This window comes from Marmota flaviventris, chromosome 9 (genome assembly GCF_047511675.1).
Source record: "Marmota flaviventris isolate mMarFla1 chromosome 9, mMarFla1.hap1, whole genome shotgun sequence".
Classification (NCBI taxonomy): domain Eukaryota; kingdom Metazoa; phylum Chordata; class Mammalia; order Rodentia; family Sciuridae; genus Marmota; species Marmota flaviventris.
Genome location: NC_092506.1, coordinates 16,300,534 through 16,322,581, shown reverse-complemented (window position 1 = coordinate 16,322,581; position 22,048 = coordinate 16,300,534). Strand labels below are relative to the sequence as shown.

At 32.5% G+C, this 22,048-nt stretch overlaps 3 protein-coding genes across 3 annotated transcripts; 2 read left to right on the top strand and 1 right to left on the bottom strand.

Annotated features, from left to right (window-relative positions):
- The first annotated feature begins 753 nt into the window (after positions 1-753).
- Positions 754-1,710, top strand: Or8i2 (olfactory receptor family 8 subfamily I member 2). The gene has a single exon (XM_027920720.2). The coding sequence runs from the start codon at positions 754-756 to the stop codon at positions 1,708-1,710; it is 957 nt and encodes a 318-aa protein (XP_027776521.2).
- An 8,638-nt stretch (positions 1,711-10,348) lies between these two features.
- On the top strand, positions 10,349-11,296 carry LOC114079506 (olfactory receptor 8H1-like). The gene has a single exon (XM_027920731.2). The coding sequence runs from the start codon at positions 10,349-10,351 to the stop codon at positions 11,294-11,296; it is 948 nt and encodes a 315-aa protein (XP_027776532.1).
- A 9,545-nt stretch (positions 11,297-20,841) lies between these two features.
- On the bottom strand, positions 20,842-21,834 carry LOC114079502 (olfactory receptor 5T1-like). The gene has a single exon (XM_027920727.2). It carries the CDS (start codon positions 21,832-21,834, stop codon positions 20,842-20,844), a length of 993 nt encoding a protein of 330 aa, XP_027776528.2.
- Between the last annotated feature and the right edge of the window lie 214 nt (positions 21,835-22,048).

Here is a 22,048-nt window from a genome sequence, read left to right as displayed (position 1 = left end):
GGTTATGTATGCCTTATCTTGGAAACAAGCCTGCTTTGTATTTATACACATAAAACAATTTGAACTACATTATAAATTAAAGTCCTCAAGTGGTTCTAGTTCACCAGCAGTGACAAGGGGTAAAGATAGCAAAAAGAATATTTGGACTTCTATGTAATAGTAAAGGATCTTTCTAATTTTCCTTTACTATTTACTATTTCCTAGTCAGGCTTTATTGAGCCAAAGAGATTATTAGATGTATCCATCTGAGATTTTATTAAGATCCTACAATTATCTTGTAAACTAGCTATGAGATGCCAAGAAAATAAGACTTCAATTAAAAAATCATTAAAGTCAAAAATTATAGTTTTCTTTCCTAAACCAGCTTTATTTTTTTTAAGAAAACAATACAATTAATTCTAGTAAATAAATTACTAAGTATAGAATTTGGGACCCAATAGTAGTCTTAGGTAGAAGTGGTATATTTATAGAGAAATCTTTTTACATCATGACAGGCAATTATTTTCCACAGTGCTACCAAGTCTACTTAATGATGAATTAGATGTTTTTAAACCAGGTCTGCCAGCTCTGTAAATAATAAAACCCATGTATAAGTCACAACTAACTTGCTATCACTAAATATTTATGTTCTACTCACAATGTTCTCTGTGTTGGAGGCTGTCAACTCTCATAGTTGTTGGACCTTTTGACATGAGTTCATCTCTCATTTTTCCTTCTGTTCTTTTGCAGGTACAATCAAAGCCCTGAGTTATAATGGCTGGGAACAATTTCACTGAGGTGGCTCTCTTTGTACTCTCTGGATTTGCAGATCATCCTGAATTAAACGTCAGTCTTTTCTTAATATTTCTCTTCATTTATCTATTCACTGTCTTGGGTAACCTTGGACTGATCATGCTAATCAGAACTGACTCTCAGCTGCACACACCTATGTACTTCTTCCTTAGCAATCTAGCATTCATTGACATATTTTATTCCTCTACTGTAACACCCAAGGCGCTGGTAAATTTCCAATCCAAACAGAAATCCATCTCCTTTCTCGGTTGCTTTGTTCAAATGTATTTTTTTGTTGGTTTGGTGTGCAGTGAATGTTTTCTTCTTGGATCGATGGCTTATGATCGTTACGTAGCTATCTGCAATCCTTTATTGTATGTGGTAGTCATGTCCCAGAAAGTGTGCATCTGGCTAGGAGCAATGCCCTACGCTATTGGTTTCACAAACTCACTAATATCTGTCTGCATGATCAGCAGTTTGGACTTCTGTGAATCCAGCATCAATCACTTTTTCTGTGACACCACAGCTCTTTTGGCGCTGTCCTGTAGAGATGCATTTGGCACGGAACTGGTGATTTTTATTTTAGCAGGATTCACTCTTCTTAGTTCTCTCCTCATCATTACAGTAACTTATGTCAGCATCATCTCAGCCATCCTGAGGATACAGTCTGCAGCAGGCAGGTGGAAGGCCTTCTCCACCTGTGCCTCCCACCTCACAGGTGTAACTATCTTCTATGGGTCCCTGATTTTCACATATTTGCAGCCTGACAACACATCATCCCTGACCCAGGCGCAGGTGGCATCTGTGTTCTACACTATTGTCGTTCCAATGCTGAATCCTTTGATCTATAGTCTGAGGAACAAAGATGTGAAAAATGCCCTCCTGAGGGTCATGCATGAAAGACTTTTCCCTCAACAGATATTGCGTGCTGCAGTTTAAACTGTAAATCATTGATTACTCCAATGCTTAGGAAAGCGGTGGCTTCAAACCATGTGACACAAACTCAATGAGAATGTAGAATGTAGAGTCTTAAAATGTGGGATGTGAATTATTCAATTTGTTCATGTGGACCACTGAGTCACTGCACTGGGATGTCACTTCAGCAAATACATTTTACAAAGAGGTAAAGATGTACATATGTAAGCCTGCCATCTCACTGAAAGATGTTTTAAAAAGGCGAAATTGACCTTAATATGGTTAAACCTTCTGTTTTCTTGAGTATTTGTAAGAGTAGAAAAGTGAAAGATTAAGCCATATGAACCTGAGAGTTATTAGGAATCCAAAATAGGATCTCATCACCCCTAACCCAAGAGTAGATGAAATAGTACAGAACTTTAAAAAAAATAAAAGATGAAATAAAGATTGAAATTATTTCCTTGCAGTCACCAATGTAGATAACATAAATTAGCAAGTAAATCAGAGCAAAGTCTCAATCTTGTGGAGTCGTTTGGTCATAAGAGATAAAAGTTTTATCATTTATCTGTGAGACACAATTTTTAATGACAGTATGTAGCATTAAAAAAAGAAAAAGCTGTGTGTATATGTGTGAGTGTGTGTGTTTACATATGCATGTTTTATTTTTCTTTTGTTCTATTTAGTTTATTTATTTATTTTAATTTGTTTTGTTTTCTTATCTGTTTACATTCTGAGGTATGATTCTTGCAAACTAAACTTTGTAATGTAATATATTGCATCATAAACTGTTAGAAGCAACAACTTAGAAACATTCTGCTGCAATTTTTTTGGTATGCGTAAGTCTACTTCATGAATCATTTCCTGTTTTAATGCTACATAAATTTATTTCCCCTAATTGTAGTTTCTGATTAAGATTACTTGTTATGGAGATTTTCTATCATGATCATTTGGAAATATTTGATGGATGACATTTTACTTTTTAAAATTTTGCTACCTGGATATTTATTCATGCATTCAAAATAGAATGATCAATTTTTTTATGTATATGAAAACTCATAGCTTTGATACCTTATTATATTTTCCTGATTTTAATTGTATTTAATTTATTTTCAATCATATCGAATGTGTAATTATTCCATAAATAGTTGCAAATATCAGTATTTATATATTGAAATTGAATAAGTAATGTATCTAATAACCTTGTTTATCTATTTTTTCATTAATAAGCTTTGCATCTAATTATTCTGTTTCATGTTATTGATAATTTATTGCCAGTACATATCAGGGAGGCAATAACATTCTAGACTATTTTTATTAACTCATCAAACAAGACAGCAGTCTATTTTATTTTCCCAAAGTTATGCTGAAATATTCATTATACTTTGATACTATGATCTTCACCTGAGTCCCTGGCACACATCAACCATTCTCTCCTCCAGTCCCCTTCTCTGCTTCTCCTCTCTCTGCTTGCTCCACAGTGCATCTCTTTCCAGAGGATGTCTTACCTCTTCTTCAGTCTATCTTCTTCATTCTCCCAGCCCCAACATGGTCTGCCTGCTGTGGTCTCTCCTCTATCACAAGACTAAGATCAACAGTCTTTGGGACTAGTCCAGCCCCCAGCAGTAACATGGGGTGTGAAATTTGTGAGATATCCTCTTTTCTTAATAAGCTGGGGCGGGGGTGAGGAACTTCTCACCTTTAAAATATTTGTGATGTGTCCTTAGTTTCTGCCCCTTCTGTTGGGTGCGAGATCCCCTTGTAATGTTTGTGCTAACTACTTGTCTTCTTGGAGTTTGTGTTCTATTTCACAACCTTTAAAATGAATTTACTATAATTTTTGTAAATGTCATCTTAGATTGAGAAACATTTCAGGAATTCTGGAAGAAATAAACTAGACGATGAAAATAAAAATCAACAATAAAAATCAATTTCAGGAATTTGATTCTGATATATAGATTCAGAAACCTTTTTACACCTGTGTACAAACACTAAAGATCTATTAAAAATGAATTCCAGATTAATACCACTTAATTGGGGAAAGTTTTGTAGAATAAATTAAGATTTTGCTCAGGACATTTGTCTCAGAATATGGGGACAAGGGAATGTGGGCAGGACTATCTAAAAATAGCTAAAGAAAGCAGCTAAAGTAAAAAAAAAAAAGTGTACTTCAAAATTGAAAATGCTGTTAAGTCTCTTAGTATTATGAGATGTAAATACCTTTAAACGTATAATAAAATGTAATTACCCTAGTGAAAAAAAATTGTATTTATTTTTGTAACAAATTTCCCTGAGAAGCCTAAAGTGATTAGTGATTCAAAATACAAACCACTGAAATATCCCTGAAAATTATTTTTAGAGAGAAAGCTCAAAGTCTCCAAGTACTGCTTCCTCTTTTTTCTTAATTTTTATAGTATTTACCACTATCAGATAATTCATATAGTTCCTCCCTTAGTCTTTTTCATCACTATCAAAGAATGACCCTCTTGCTACAGAATCTTCCTTGTTGGTCTTCAAATGACACAACCATCTTCTGCACAGGCCTTTGCCCTGATTTCCTCCCACCTGTAACACTTTCTTCCAATGTGCATGTGTGTACATGATTTCTCATTTTTTTTTTAAATCTCACTCCCAAACCCCCATCTTCTAGGCTGTTTCACATGTTACTTCTTTATTTATTTATAATACATTTCATCGTCTTATATGTTTTATCCCTTATTTGTGTAATTTTTGTTTCCTCCTACTGAGGATTTAGAATCTATGAGCAACATAATTGATGACACCACAGGTCCATATCAGCATTTGAATCATTCTTTCCAAGAATCTATGTGCTATTTATAACAGGTGATTACAAGTAATCCATAAATTTCAATAAATTTGCAAAGACTAATTTAAAGAGGTCATATATTCTGACCACACAGAAACAGAATTTTAAATTAATCTTTTAAAAATACCAAAATAGATTCCAACCAAAATATTTAAAAAATTTAAATCACAATTTTAAATTATTCTTAGTCAAATTAAAAATTTTAAATTCATCTTTAGAATCTCTATATAACATACTAGAATAAAAATAATCCAGATCAGGGCATACAAGTCAAAAGAAAAATGGCACTCAGATCATTGGCAGTTATTAAATTATATCATTATTAAACATATTAAAAGTAAGGTAAATAATTACTACTAGAGGCTAGAGAAAGAATATTGAATTCAACATAGTAGAGAAAATAGAGTAATAAAATTCAAATAAACATTAATTAGAAATGTGAATAAATGAACATTGTTTCTCAAAAAAAGGGGAGAGTTAAAGGAAAAAATAGTATCAATGTACTCATAGTAGATAAATTATAAAATTATACGGTGACAGATATTCTAATTACCCTGAGTTGGTCACTAGTCATCTTGTACATGAACTAAAACATCATACTCTATTTCATAAATATATACAAATATTATGCGTCATTCAGAAAACAAAAGAAAATGAAGAAAAAAAGGTCATTCTCTTCTCTATTGATCCAAAGATGAAAGAAAAAGATTTAAAAAATAATAAGAATAATTTAGGGGGAACTAGGTGGAGAGGACAAAATGGGGAGAGAGAAAAAAGATATATGTGCTTTAAAATGGGATGAGCTAGGAATTAAATGATACCATTGTTTAAAAGGAAAGAGATTTAAAAATCTCTCTCAGACTTCTGCTACACACAACTGATACAGGAGTCACCCACCCGTCACAAATAGCTCTAAACTGATCCCAATGAGTTTCAGTGTTAAGAAAACCTTACACAAGAAAACCATGCTCAGGGAGATTTTGTGATCACTGTGCCTACTGGGGAAACATGGACACAGAAAACCACCCTTTGTCTCTAATCTGTTACATAATTTGATATGGGCTTTTAAATCTACAAATTAGCCTGTCTCAGAATCAGGTAAAATTTTGATGAATATAGCTGCCCTTCCAAAAGTTCTTTAAAGAGGCAATATATACAAAAATATACTCTTTATCCATATAAATTATCATCTGAATTTCTGAGGTACAAACACCCTTTCCAAAAAGTTACTTTTTGCCACATTTTTTAGTTAGTGCTTTGTAATTGTACATGATGGTTGCATTTGTTTTTACATATTCATACATACACACAATATAACAATATAATTTGGCCAATATTACACCCCAGCACTTCTCCCTCCCTCCTCTCTTCCCACACCATGTTCCCCTTCCTCTGTTCTACTGATCTCTGTTTGTTTTTAATGCATGTGATCACCCCCTCCCAAATTTCTTTTCCTTTTTTTTCCTCTCCAGCTTCTACATATATAAACACAACAACAACAACAAATTATGACACTTGACAATCGAGTTTGGCTTATTCCATTCAACATATTGGTCTCAATTTCCATCCATTTTCCTGAAATGTCATTTTTCTTTATGGGTGAATAAAATTTCACTCTTTCTATACACCACATTTTCTTTATGCATTTATCTGATGATATACACCAAAGCTGGTTCTATAGTTTGACAATTGTAAATTGTGCTGCTTTAAACATTGGTATTCATGTATTGCTGTAGTAAGATGTCCTTTATTCTTTAGGATGAATATGAAGAAATGGTATAGATGGGTCATATAGTGTTTCCATGCCTAGTATTTTGAGAAACCTCCATTGTGATTTCCATATGGTTGTACTAATTTATGTCCCACCAATAGGGCAAAAATATTTCTCTTTCTCCACATATTCTCCTTTGTTTATTATAATTTGTATTCTTGAGGACTGCCATTATGACAGGTGGATGAAATTTCAGTGTTACTTTGACTTGTATTTCCTTAGTTGTTGATGATGTTGGTGATTTTTTTCATATATTTGTTGGCTATTTATATTTCTTATTTTGAGAAGACTCTACTCCATTTAGTTAATTTTTCCATTTATTAATTGTTTATGTTTCTGGTGTTTTGAGTTCTTTATTCTAGATATTAATCATTTCTCAGACCAGTGGTTAGAGAAGATTTTCTCCCATTCTCCAGGTTCTCTCTTAATATTCCTAATTGTTTCCTTTGCTGTGCAGAAGCATTGTAATTTGACTCCATCTCATTTATTAACTCTTGGCATTACTTCCTGAGCTTTAGGGGTCCTATGGAGAAAGTCATTGCCTATACCTATATACTGGAGATTTGACCTGATATTTTCTTCTAGGAGTTGCATAGTTTTTGGTGTAATTTCTAGGTCTTTGATCCAGTTTGAGTTGGGTTTTGTGCAGCACTATTTATTAAACAGGCTGTCTTTTCTGCATTGATTATTTTTATTACATTTGTCAAGAATCAGATGACTACAGATGTTTGGGTTTACCTCTGTGCCTTATATTCTGTACCATTGATCAATGTGTCTATTTTATGCCAGTAGCATTCATAAAAGAGCCCTTTTAAAATTTGTTTATTTATTTATTCTAATTAGGTATATATGACAGCAGCATGCATTTTGATTCATTGTACACAAATGAAGCACAACTTTTAATTACTCTGGTTTTACACGATGTAGCATTGCACCAAATGTGCAGTTATACATGTACCTAGAGTAGTGATGTCCATCTCATTCCACCATTTAGAGAGCCATTTCTATATCTATATGAAAATCATGTTTTTCTTGACTCAATGCAAGATTTATGAAAACCTTTTACACAGATTTTCACTGTATACCTTTTTTTATATTCTCCCTTTGCTTCCTCATCTTGGACAAACATTCCTCCATGAAATATTTCAGCTTTTCTAGTATTTTAATTTCATTTTATTCTTCCTTTAAAAAATCATTTGACCTGAATATTTACAGAGTTAATGAGCTTTTGACCAATAAATTAATTACTAAATATTTACTACACTCAGGGTTCATGTGCTTCCATTTTTCCTTTATAAAATATATTTAAAACTCAATTACACTAAGATAGTAAAACATATTTCACAAGTTTTACATGTGGATGAAGGAGGTGACACTGTCAAAGCAGATTGAAGAGGCTGCACCATTTCTGTGGTGTCAGATGCCTACCTATGTCACAGAACTGGGGCCTACCAGAAAACCGAGGCATCATGAACACCTGCCCTTCAAACCCTATTTCTTGCAATCAATTCAGAAACATTTCGATTCAGACGTGTTAGTTAGAGTAACAGAAACAAATTTATTGAAGGGATAGGAAAAAGAAAAAGGGCACTATCAAGGAAGATAGCCGGTCCTCTCAGAAAGAAGGGGGACAACGTGCTTCTCCTGTATGCCAGTTTTACTGGGGATCCCTTAGAAGTTTTCAGAGAGTCCTGTCCAGGTCCACCCCTTTTGACTGACAGCAAGATGTCAGGCTTTCAAGTAGTTATTGCCATTTCAATCCTAGCTCCCCTTGTCCATTGCTGACTACTTCTAATTGGATTCTTAATCATTTTTTACAGGTTTTATGGTTAGGAGAAATTATCCTTATATTCCAGGATCTGGTTTGTAAAAAGGGTCATAAAATCTCTCCCTTCAAAGTAAGTTAGGTTCCTTTTATCAATGTTATTTCCTGCCTGCATTTCCTTGCAGAAAACAGGTAGTTTTTTGAGGAATATGAAATTTCCTGTCACTTTAGGCCAGACAGTGCTGCAGGCAAATTGATTTTTGGCATAGAAAATATTTGGTGGTCAGCATAGTGGGCCCATTTTATAGAATTATTCTCTTAACCTCACATTCCCACCATTCTCACCTTTATGAATGATAGGCATGCATAATATATGAAGTTATGGGGTTTGTGAAAGGTTAACACATGAAAGTCATGGTATATTGTAAAATTAAAGTTGTACAATGGAATAATATTTATATAATAATATTATATAATTATATTATATATTTATATAACATAATTTATATTATATATTTATAAATTATATAATTTATATAATAATAATTATACAATGGTAAAATCATTATTTGAGTATATATGTACACATACAAATAAGTAGTATGTCACAAAAATGATTTTAAGAATTACAGTAATTTAACAGAATAATAATGGCTTTGAATTGCTTTAATTGTTTTTTTTTTTTAAATTAGATTGTATATCTTTTTTTAGTAATGAACTTGTTAACTCCTATGATTGAATCACTATTTTAGATTTAATAGATTTCTAAGCAAAAGGTTATAATTCTATCCTTAATAATGTCAATCATAAGATAACTAAGCAATTGTCTAGAAATATACTCTTCTCTAGTCAGAAATTTCCTGATTTGATGCCTATATAATGTAAATATTATGCATTGTAAGTTTGCACATTATGCATTAATTTTTAAATAAATATTATTTTTTTAAAAAATTAAAGCATCACAAAATAGCACAAAATAATCATATTCTCTACTTTCTCCCTTGGGGGAGTTCTAAAGCAAAATGTGTGCTTACTTAATCCTTACATCTTGTTGATGGAAACATGCCAGGTGATTTTCATTGGAAAGTGATCCCTGAGGATGACTAAATGTTGCATTATGCTCCATACCCCTTATATGGGGCACCCTGGAATAATGAGATTGAGAGACAAGGTGTCCACTGCTCTGTTTACTTTAATGGTACCTCTGTGGTGTCAATTTCTAGGGTGATTTATCTTATCTCAGAATAATAAAAATAATGAAAGCACAAAAATGTAAAAAGAACTTAAAAGAAAAACAAATAGTAGTTTACCAAAATTTTCAGCTCATATGGTTTATAAATTTTGCTTCTGTGAAAAATTCTAAGTTAACAAATTCCTAAACATATAATATTGGAGGAAGTTTTTCACTATCTTTGGCTCACAGTAAGTATTCTACTTAAAAATTTATGGTGTTAAATTATGTTAAATAAAATGGGGACATTTTCTAAAGAGTGTTCACACAGAACCCATTGTACCTTGTCCTAAGAAATTCATGATTTATGGAAGCAGAGGTATAGAGTTGATGGAATCAGAGTCTATAAATAATGTACATATTTTGAAATTATAATTTTGGAAGAAATTTTCTTTTCAATTGTCAAGTTAGGCAAGTTAGGAACATATCACATCCTCTGGAAATTAATATTTGTGTGTACTCTCTAATTCTAATGTCCCTTGCTAAGGTCCCCTAGAAGTGAAATGTATTTGTAATTATTGTTAAATGATATGGGGATATTGAGGACAGCAAGTGAAACTTTAAAACAGGGTTATATTATTGTTTATGACATAACCTTGCTCTGGTTTGTTCAAACTAATTACAAAAGGGAATGTGGTATTATGAGCACACTTTCTAGAAATGAAGTGTTTTGGTAGAATCACAGAGTTAGCATTTAATTGCTTTGACTTCAGGTGAATCATACATTTTCTGTGCCTTTTTCTCATCAATATGTAGAAAGTAGTAGTACATATTGTAACACATTTCAGGTGAGCTAAATATATTAATAAAAAAGAGCATTCAGAAAAATAATGGGGTGATTCTACAACAGTAGTATGCTACCTTTAATTATTATACCATATCCAAATGTCAATTGATGTCTCTATATTTGCCAATCAAATTTTTTCTAGTCCTAAGTTGTAAATTTTTATCAATTCCTAGAAACACTAAATTAATAATAAAAATATTGGGTCATTCCTATGAATAAAACTATGTTGAAACCTTTTCTGCTAAGTCTCGACTTTGTTTTTTCCACAGTGCAGAGTAGACACTATGAGCAGATGGAATAACACAAATGTGCCTGACTTCATCCTCATGGGACTGACAGATTCTGGAGAGATCCGTGTAGTCCTCTTCATGCTATTTCTCCTGATATACCTGATTACTGTGCTGGGGAATGTAGGCATGATATTGCTCATTTGCCTGGATCACCAGCTTCACACCCCCATGTATTTTTTCCTCACTCAGTTGTCATTCCTTGACCTCAGTTACTCCACTGTCATCACACCTAAAACCTTAGAGAACTTACTGACCTCCACCAAGAATATCTCATTCATGGGCTGCTTTGCTCAGATGTACTTCTTTGTCTTCTTGGGTGCTGCTGAATGTTTCCTTCTCTCCTCAATGGCTTATGATCGCTATGTAGCTATCTGCCGTCCTCTACACTACTCAGTCATTATGTCCACAAGACTCTGCTGTGCCCTGCTTTTTGGGTCCTATTTGATTGGCTTTATGGATTCCTCTGTCAATTTGCTTTTCATGAGCAGATTGCATTTCTGTGACTCCAATGTAATCCATCACTTTTTCTGTGATACACCTCCAGTTTTATCCCTGTCCTGCACGGATATATATGATACTCAAATCATGATATTTATTTTTGCCGGTTGCACACTAATGGTGTCCCTTATTACAATATCTGTGTCCTATGTATCCATTCTCTATACTATTCTGAAAATTAATTCCACTTCAGGAAAGCAGAAAGCCTTCTCTACCTGTGCCTCCCATCTCCTGGGAGTCACCATCTTTTATGGTACTATGATTTTTACTTATTTAAAACCAAATAAGTCCTATTCCTTGGGAAAGGATCAAGTGGCTTCTGTTTTATATACTATTGTGATTCCCATGCTGAATCCACTAATCTATAGTCTTAGAAACAAAGAAGTAAAAAATGCTCTCATTAGAATCATTCAGAAGAGAGAGGGCTCCAGGCAATTAAAGTGATGCTAAGGATTTTAATTCATCTTTTTCTTTTGAGTATTTATTTGATCTTTCTCTAAAAACAATTTAATCTACTATTTATGATTTCTCAGGAACTGCTCTTTATTTAACCAAACAAGAATTTTGACATTCCTAGGAATATGTTTTGAGAAATCCATATCACAATTGGAAATCATTAAATATGTATTAAATCTATGATCTCAATATATGTATTTTTAAGGGCATCTAACATGCAAAATAAGAAAATATGGTTGTCATTCTAAAAACTGTATCAGAAAATATTCCTTGAACACTCCCATTTCAGATAATTTTATTATGAAAAAGAGCTATAATTTTGGCATAAAGATAATGCCTTTAGAAGTCAGTCCATTTATAACAATAATAAAAAATACAGCATGTGGCTAATAGCATTTCTTTGGGAATCAATAATTTAAGGTTTTAGATTCTATGTCTGATAGCTTTCTCACTGTACAACCTTTAAGAAATCAATGACAGTTAAAGGCTCAGTTCCCCCAAATTCACAAGTTAAATCATGATTCCATGTGCATCTCAGAAGAGGACTGATTTAAGCCATTTAAAGCAAAAATGATAAACATTGGCCATTAATATTAGACTTACATTTACATAATATTTTTAATGCATGATGCCATGTTTGAATAATTTTTACTTTTTCTTTCAAAAATTAGTTTTGGTTGACCCGGTTTAGTGGAATATGCCTGTAATCCCAGTGTTGTGGGAGACTGAGACAGGAGGATCACGGGTTCAATGCCAACCTCAGCAAAATGAGGCACTAAGCAACTCAGTAAACACTATGTCTAAATAAAATACAAAATTGGGCTGGGGATGTAGCTCAGTTGTTGAGTGCCTCTGAATTCAATTCCTGGTACAAAAAAAAAATTACTTCTGGTTAACTTAACTGAAAAACACTCAAATAGCTAAAAGGAAAAACTATCACTATTCCTAATTTTGAATTTAGAATAAAGTAATATATTGAAGTAGAAATTAAATAATGAGAAATATATATGCTAATGTTGAAGACAATTTAGTAGTAGTAAAAGATGTTAAGAGAAATAGAAACATTGTAGCAATTATTGACATATTTGTGACTTCCTTCTAGATTAGTAACTTAATTTATGTCTATATATTGCATATATAATGAACATTTTTGTCATTTCCTATGTACTTCTTTACAGCTGTATTCTCTTGAATGCTTAATATTCAAAAGTATTTTTGTCTTTGAAAGCTTTTGGATAAATGGGTACAGGATCAAAATTAGTCATCTACTGCTGTATTTAAAAATCTGTGAGTAATTATATCTCCTGTGTGTGTACCTTCTGAACTGTTAAGAAAGTTCTTCTCTGTAACATATCCAGTAGGCTACTTCATTTATTTTCTCCAGGTTCCTTTAATAATGTTATTTAAAAATAAATTTTTGAAGTAAATTTTGATTAATTTTCTACATTTTTAATAAAGAAAAATTATAATGCAAATAATTGACAATGAATGTATAATTTGTGGTATTCCATAAATTTTAGTCAGTTAGAAAACTAAAATCTCCTTTACTTAAAAATTTTTTATTGCATATTCTGAAATTGTAATGTTAATTTTCTTTCTGTTCTTTAAATGTTGTTTTAGAAGGAATAGTTCCCCATCAAAAGTTTGAGACCAGGAGATTCCCAAGTTCTACCTCAACCTCAGAAACTTAGCAAAATCCTGTCTCAAAATAAAAAAAAATAAATAAAAAGGGCTAGAATGTAACTCAATGGCAAAGTACCCTGGATTCATTCTCCAGTACAAGAAAAAGTATAATTCCCTTTTCTATTTATGTAATTATTTTTAAAAATTGAATAATTACTACTAAGATTATTTATGCCAAAGAATGATTATATTAAATTTTACACTGTTTTTGTTACAATTATCTTTGATAACTTTTCCCAAGTGCTTTTTGTGTGTTTAAAGTGAAATCTATTTTGAGTTAATTAATTAAACAATCTTCCCCTAATTCAAGGCTGCCAAAAATGTATTGAAATCAATTAAACTTTATTATGTTTCTGTACATTTTTAATCTATTTCAAATTTTTCCTTATCCTACATCAATGATATAAAAATAATTATGATTTAGGTTTTCTTTGACATTTGTGATGTGCATAATTTGTTTGTAGGTATTTCTAGTTGGTTTTGTTTTCTCTTAGAGGTAAGAATTTAATAAACATTTATTGTTTAAAAATGCTCTTTGGTTTCCTTTCTTACCCTCTATATTCCTTATTTCAATCCATTTCTTTATGGGTTCTTTTCATTTTTGTGGTTATTTTTATGAGATCTTGTTTCACATTGCTTTCATTTGCATTTATTTATATGATTTAGAAATCTTTCTCTACGTTTTGTGCTGGTACAGATGGTCAACAGAATCTACACATTAGAAGACAACAGTAAGTTGAGGAAATTCTTGAAGTTTAATTAAATTAAGGCTGAATTTTTCTCTTTATACTATGGATTAAAACGTATTTATATGATTTTTTAAAAATTTTCAATATAATCTATATGTAATATGAAAGATTCAGCTGTTTGCATTTACTCTATAAATTCATTAATATAGCATTGCAGATACAAGAACAATTTATCAGAAGAGGAGAACATGATGGGGCCTGAAAATGTATAAGGACACAGGCTTTCTAGTTTAATAAAGGAATTCAGAAACAGAGTGGATCATCAAAGAGAAAAAGATCCTTGAGCCAGAAGGGGTGGTGCATGCATGTAATCTCAGTGGTTCAAGAGCCAGATGCAGGAAGGTCATGAGTTCAAAGAAATTCTCAACAATTCAGCAAAGCCCTAAGTAATTTAGCAAGACCCTGTCTCTAAATATAAAACGTGCTGAGGATGTGACTCAGTAGTTAGGAGGCCCTGGGTTCAATTCCTGGAACCACAATAAAAAAAAAATCATTGGGTATAAACTGCAGTTTGTCTGTGTATTAATATTATACATCTTGTGTTGACTTGTTCAATAGGAATAGTTTGTGATGGCTAGTTTTTTTTTTTCTTTCACAAGGTAATTGGGACCGTTACTTTCTGTGATTTTATTGCTCTATTAACCCCCAATTCTTCTTCTGTTCTACATAGTTAAAGAGAGTTCATCCAATGCTATCCACATTTCAGTCAGAGAGAAAGATGAGATTTTTACCTGAAAAACTACTGCAAAAATTATTTTTCATATGAATGGTTTTCATTAACTAATCTGTAATGGTGAGATTTTTACACTGAAAAAATTATTGCAAACTGATCTCTTGAATGGTTTTTATGAAACAATTTAATTGCTTATATATATATGTGTGTGTATATATATATATATATATATATATATATATATATATATATATAGAGAGAGAGAGAGAGAGAGAGAGAGAGAGAGAGAGAAAGGGGTGGGGAGACTACTCAGATTACCTATTCTGATGTAACTTTAAAAAAAACTGTACTTTTTCAAATTATCAAATTTATTAGCATGAGATTGTTTATAATATCTGTTATTCTGCTCTTAATATTTATGGACATCATAGTGGCATCTCACTTCATTCTTGATGTTGATAATGTTTTATTTTGCTTCTTCTCTATGATGACCATTGTTTATAAGGGCAAGTTTAATATATTCTACCAAAAATGAAATGCATAAATTTAATTTTACTCTTTTATTTTATGCTATATTTTCATAAATTTTACTTGTATGAATAGTTTGAAGCTAAAATACAACACTATAGTATTGATTTGGTCTTTTATTTGTTAAAACAAAATTAAAATGTCCATTATTTGTTATATATATTTTTTTCACATTTTTGGTGTTTCTGTCTTTGCATAGATATACATGTCCTTCAGCTGTCAAAATGACTGCTTGGAAAATAATTAAAGTATGAATCTGTTATAGTTATAAATTATTATTAGTTACAAATTATTCAGCCTAAATTTCATTCACATTTATCCTTTCCAGGTTCCTCAATCTTTTTGAATCAATGGTTTGATGCATTTCTTGTCTTCAGAAAAGTATGGACTACAATAGCTTCTTATATTTATGCTGCTTTGTTCTTTGTGTCTATATTATATTACTTGCACACTTCTTGTACACTTCTATCTATATTAGAGTGCTTATGCACTACTTGCACACTTTTTTCCCACTTTTTTTTTCTATTTGGTAAATATCTAGTGGTTTATTTTCAAGCTTCTAGCCTGCATTTTCTTGCGAAGTCTGTATTGACTCTGTTGATGTTCCTTTGGAAGAACTTGTTTTCTTTGATTTTGTGGGTGGGGGGAGTGTGCATATTTTATTAAAGTGTTTCACTGGACAGTGTATAATGTCCATTTTATCTGGAGAGATTGCTGGTTTGTCCATGCATGCTGTTTCCTCTCTCCAGTAGAACTTTCTTTTTTTTTTTTTTTCAAGTAATTGTCAATGACTTAATGAATGACTCGCCATCAGGAACATATATATTTGAAACACTAGATTTTATTAGTCATTTTAATAACCACTTTTTAAAGTCCTGCAGAATAGACTTTGAGAATAATTGTAAACTTGTCCATTTCATGTCTGTCTGCTTTCTCCAAATGCCTACAGTTGGTTTTAACAGTTCCTTAAGATGTAACTAAGATATTCCTACATGTTTGTAAGGTGGTCATAACTTCCTCTCACCCTTTGCCCTGAGTGAAGTAAATTATGTGTTCCATGTCCTCTTGCCTTTCCTTGGAATTCAGATTATTTGGATCAATGCAAATTCAGCAGTGGTATAGATTACAGAAAATTAAGGTTTTTTTTTTGGGGGGGGGGAGGTACTGGGGATTGAACTCAGGGGCACTTGACCACTGAGCTACAACCCCAGTCCTATTTTGTATTTTATTTAGAGAAAGGGTCACATTGAATTGCTTAGCTCCTCAATTTGCTGAGGCTTGCTTTGAACTCCTGATCCTCCTGTCTCATCCTCTGGAGCTGTTGGGATTACAGGCATGTGCTACCAGCCTGGCTGATATATATATATATATATATATATATATATATATATATATATATATATATATATATATATATATATATTTAATATATTTAATTTTAAAATAAAGCATAGGAGAAAGTTACTATGGAGGTTTCCACCTACTATATGGGAATAGGTTCTATATACATTTAAATGCTGTCCATTGCCATGACTTTAAATATTGCTTATGTGGATAACTCCCCACTCACCAGGGCAATATCAAGTTCTGAAACTTGAAAATGCAAAGGAATTTCTAAATTAGTCCAGACATGACTGATCTCATCCACTCTGCCCTTACCTTGCTTTCTCGCTTCTTTGTTTCTTCCTATCTTCTTCCCTTTCTCTGTCTTCCTTTCCTTTTTTTATCTTTATCTTGTGAATCAATCAAACTCACAACTTGTAAACTCCATGAACTTTAATGAATGAAATAAATCATCAAATCCAAAGGAAACCACTTCTATAGAATTTTTAAATACACTCCTTTTTCTCTCATTTTGTCACTGATTTACTAAATAACTTCAATACTTCCTAAAATATTATCTCAAAAATAAATGATGAGCCGGGTGTGGTGGTTCACATCTGTAATCCCAACAGCTCAGGAGGCTGAGGCAAGAGAATTGTGAGTTCGAAGCCAGCCTCAGCAACTTAGTGAGGCACTAAGCAACTCAGCTAGACCCTGTCTCTGAAAAAAGGTTGGAGGTGTGGCTCAGTGGTCAAGTGACCCTGAGTTCAATTCCCGGTATGTCCCCCAAAGAAAAGAATGATAATATTGGTGAAATAAAAACAACTGTAATTCTTTCATTCTATGTATAGTAAGTTTAAATGCAGAAACTGCATCCTTACAACTTAGATTTGAATTCTGCCATCACTCTTAAGCACTGTGTAGCATTGATCAAATTATTTAAGTATTTCTTCATCTGTGATAAGAGGTACTACTACCACCATTTATTGGAGTCATTATGAAGATCTTATGATTTAATACATGAGGTCCAGTATCTCATTAGCTACAAAACTTATTAATATTATGAGGTAGGAAAAATCCTTAATACTATTAGTGTCTCAGTTTAGGTGTGAAAATAAAACTTGCAAAGACGGTTTAATTGGAGAATGAATGCAAATTCATTTCATAAAAGTTTTACATGACATAGTTAAAATGCCAAAATAAAGACGCACAGATCCTGAGGAAATTATTTTTTGATCTTTATATTCATGAAGAATTGACAGTTGGATGCATGCTTCCCAGAAGCTCCAAAGGCTGAGGAAGGAAGATTGTGAGTTCAAAGCCAGCCTCAGAAACTTATTGAGGCCCTAAGCAATTTGGTGATAACCTGTCTCTAAATAAAATATTTTTAAAATGGCTAGAGATATGGCTTAACTTTTATATATCCCTGGGTTCAACCCAGCTACCAAAAAATGAAAAAAAAATAAAAATAAAGAATGGACGTCACAGGTCACAGTCATGTAGAAATGTTATTGAATAGAAGAATATGATTGAGAAGAGACTGCAGGAGGATGACTTCTTAAGGCCTTTCTCCTCAGAATCCTGGCCTTTCTGCATAGCTGTTTTTTTTTTGTTTGTTTGTTTGTTTGTTTTGTTTTTCCCAATGGGCGTAGATCAGCACCCTTCTAAATTGGGGGTCAGATGATTTATATTCAGAGAAGGTTGGTCAGAGAATTCTTTATAGCCATCTGTACACAGAAAGGTCGTAGAAGGTCAGAGTGACATTACTAATGATATTTCTTGGGGGAATATCAAGGGATATTCTATCTAGTGATATTTAGTGATATTGCTTTGGGGAAGAGGGGCTGTAGTTTATGAACCCCTGCCTTGAGGAGGAGGGATTCTATGGCCTACCCGGGGGAGAAAGCAGAACACAAGAAAGGAGGGTGCTTCTAAGACCCTTGCAGCCTCCTTCATTTAGAGGTACTCAGCTTGCCAAGATGATACACTATGAAGCATCATGTACTGAGCCCCTGTTTTTCCATCTAAAACTGCATGAAAAGGTTAAAAAAAATTAAGAGCAGAGCTTGTGTGGAGATGAGAGCTGGATTAGTCCATGAGTGACAGCCAATCTGCAAAGGGAGAGAAGGTAGATTAGGGAGAATAATAAAGGAGACCAAATCGAAGTCCATTGAACAATCTAAGCACAAAAAGAACCAATCTCATGTCTTCCATGACTTTACTCAGTAAATCAATGTCATTCAATTGTTTTGTTTTTCCATTAACTGTTTCAGGTATATTTTTAGCCTAGAAATATGACAGTGAGATCTAGTAGACATTTACTTATCTTTATGAAAGTTACAGTGATGTAGTAGAAGACCTTATATTAATGAAATACTCAAAAGAAAAAAAATAATAAATAAAAGTCCTTAAATGATAAAAAGGCCCATGAGCACCAGGGAAGTCAAAGTGTTATTTTAAAGGTAAAGAAGTTAATTATCTGAAATATATAGAAAAAAAGTTAATTGACTTGGGTGTTAAATATAGTCATTCCTTTACACTGACCTGGACAATGGTAAATGATGGGGGAATGGTTATCCCCATCATTTGGCTTCTGTGGTATGGCTGCTAAAGGAAAGATATGGTAAGTTTCCTATATTTAAACTTGACATGGATTTTTAACCAGGTAAATGAGATCATCCCAGATACCTGTGCTCATATTTTATTTTTCCTCATAATGATTATATATTATAATTTGAAACAGCAATAAAACCAATAAATTAGAATAAAACCTAGAGTAAAACATTTCATAATGTGTTGTAATATGCTAATTTGGTTGAATCCTGAAGAATGAAACTGATGAGATGTAATATCTTTTATTTTATAAGAAATATTTTATAATAATTTTATAAGATATACCTAGAAATATTTTAAAGTAGGTTATTTTTTCTTACAGAAAATTCTCCTCAGATCAGAATATGAAAAATTCAGATTTTTGGCTGTAAAAATCATATATATATATATATATATATATATATATATATATATATATTTATATATTTATATATTTATATGTTTATATATATAGATGTAAGCTTGATTTTTATAGATTTAAAGTTTGTCTACAATGTTGTCAGTATATGTCTCTGAAAATTATATTGCTTTATTTTTAAGGAGAATTTTGAATGTACATTTTACTTTCAAACATATACTTGTTCAAATAGAATTGTGTGGCTCCTCTTCCCATAATAGGTTAGAAGAAATTAGAAAATGAATTACCACAAGCTATTATTTGAAATTTCAAACACACATTTATGTATTATATCACAAGAGGAATTTTGAATTTTTATTTTTGTTTTCATTACTGGGGATTAAATCCAAGGGTGCTTGATAACTGAAATACATAGATAGTCATTTTAATTTTTTATCTAGAGACAGCATTTTGTTCAATTGCTGAGGCTGGCCTCCAACTATAATCTTCCTGCCACAGCCTGAAGAATTGCTGGATTGTGGGTGTGTGCCATTGAGCATGATTGGAATTTTATTTTGATTGCTATATTCTCATAGAATCACACGAAAATCACTCCTTTGGGGGAAAAAAAAAACACGTTTCATTTTAAAATGTAAATATCTACTTTTTACGTAAACAAATTTTGAAAAAAAATAAAAAGAACCAATAATAAATAAAGAGTGTAATAATGCAGAAAGAGATATTAATTACAGTAAAAAAAAAAAAGAGTGTTTCCATTTATGGGTCTTTTTTTATTGGCTACAAATTTGTGGAATGAGAACAAATGTAAGATTTTTCCTTATAAATAGAGGACAAATACAGGTCTTGGAACTGAGCTCACATCTTGCATATAGCAACAAGGATCACAGCTTCTAAGAAATCTAACTTTCTGATCTTGAAATAGTCACATGTAGTAGCCATTTCTATGCTATTCTCTAAGCCATATTTTCACTTGTTTACCAGTCCTTGAGTATAATCCTAAAAAAAAAAACAAAAACAAACAAACAAACAAACAAAAAAAAAAACTTCATTTATGTTTTAGAATCTTGGAATGGATCTACTCAATTTCTCCTTTTGAACAGGGAAATTGACTAATAATAGAAGAAATATCTATGGTTTAGAGTCAAAAGGGGCAAAACATGTAACAGATGCCTAGTTTTATTTGAGTATGTAGGATAAATTGGGCAATTATAGTAACATTTGGCAGAACAGGGATTGAACAATCAGGTTTAAATTCATCCTGGGTGATAGAAACTCATTATAAGCAATGCACACATATATGAAGTCATACAATCTTGAGAACATTATTCCTTTCATAGTCACTGAAAATCAACATATTTATCAATTAATTAAAAACAAATATATGTGCATTAATGATTGTTCAATGCAGACCAGTTTGAACATAGGAAGGTATACAAATAATTTAATATATCATCATTTCTAACATGCTGCTTTAGAGGGCTAATTAACATTTTATTTTAACATATTCTAGCATATATATCACTATAAACTGAAATCAACAGCATTTTTCTCTAGTTTGCTGAACATGCAGATATCAAATTACAGGTAACATTATTTTTAGATTTAATCAATTCTTAAAATGTACTTTATTTTTGAACAAATTTCTCTCAAGTAATTTTTTCATTGCCTCTTTTACATCTTTGTTTCTCAAGCTGTATATAATGGGATTCAACATGGGAATCACAATGGTGTAAAATGTTGATACTATCATATCATGATCAAAGGCATAGCTGGAATTTGGTCTCACATACATGAAGAGGATGGTCCCATGATAAATGGACACTCCAGTCAGGTGGGAGCCACAGGTAGAAAACACTTTCTTCCTCCCTTCGGCAGAATGCATCTTCAGAATGGCCAACAGGATGAAGCCATAGGAGACCAGGACAATCAGGATAGTGACTATCTCAATAGAGCCCACAAAGTAGAAGAGGAGAAGTTGGTTGGTGTGAGTATCAGAACAAGAAATAGCAAGGAGAGGAGGGATATCACAGAAAACATGTCTGATTTCATTGGACCCACAGAATGATAGGCTGAAAGTGGCCACTGTGTGTATAGTAGCATGGGAAATGCCACCAACATAGGAAGCAATGATGAGCGGCACATAGACCCTGGGTGACATGCTCACTGAATACAGAAGTGGGTTGTAGATGGCCACATAGCGATCATAAGCCATGGCAGCCAAGAGAAAGCATTCCGTGGTCCCAAAAGTAACAAAGAGAAACATTTGTGTTTCACATCCAAAAAGTGAAATGGATTTTTTCTTTGCCAGGAAATTGACCAACATATTTGGGGTGACAACAGTGGAATAGCAGGCATCCAAGAATGATAAGACACTCAGAAAGTAGTACATGGGGTTGTGGAGCCTGGAATCCTCAATGACCAATACAACCAGTCCCAAATTTCCTATCAAAGTAAAAAGGTAGATGCCAAGAAATAGTAAAAATAGGAAAACTTGCAGGTAGAAATCATCTGTGAAGCCTAAAAATATAAACATTGTGACTTCAGTAGCATTGTTGAACTGAATCCTGGATAAATCCATATTTGATGGTGTCCCTGACATTTAAGTTAACACTTATGTTTTCTAAGAGCAATATCCTGCAAAAGTAGAGTCCAGTCAATTAAGTCCTCACGTTTGGGCTTTGGAAAAGCATAGCAAAATCCTTGCCATTAAAGAGTGCGCAATGGTGAAGATGATGTATTCCAGTTGGAAGCATTATTCTGTTTAAATGAATTGAAAAAATTAATCAGCTGTTGGATATGTTTGTCACATTAAA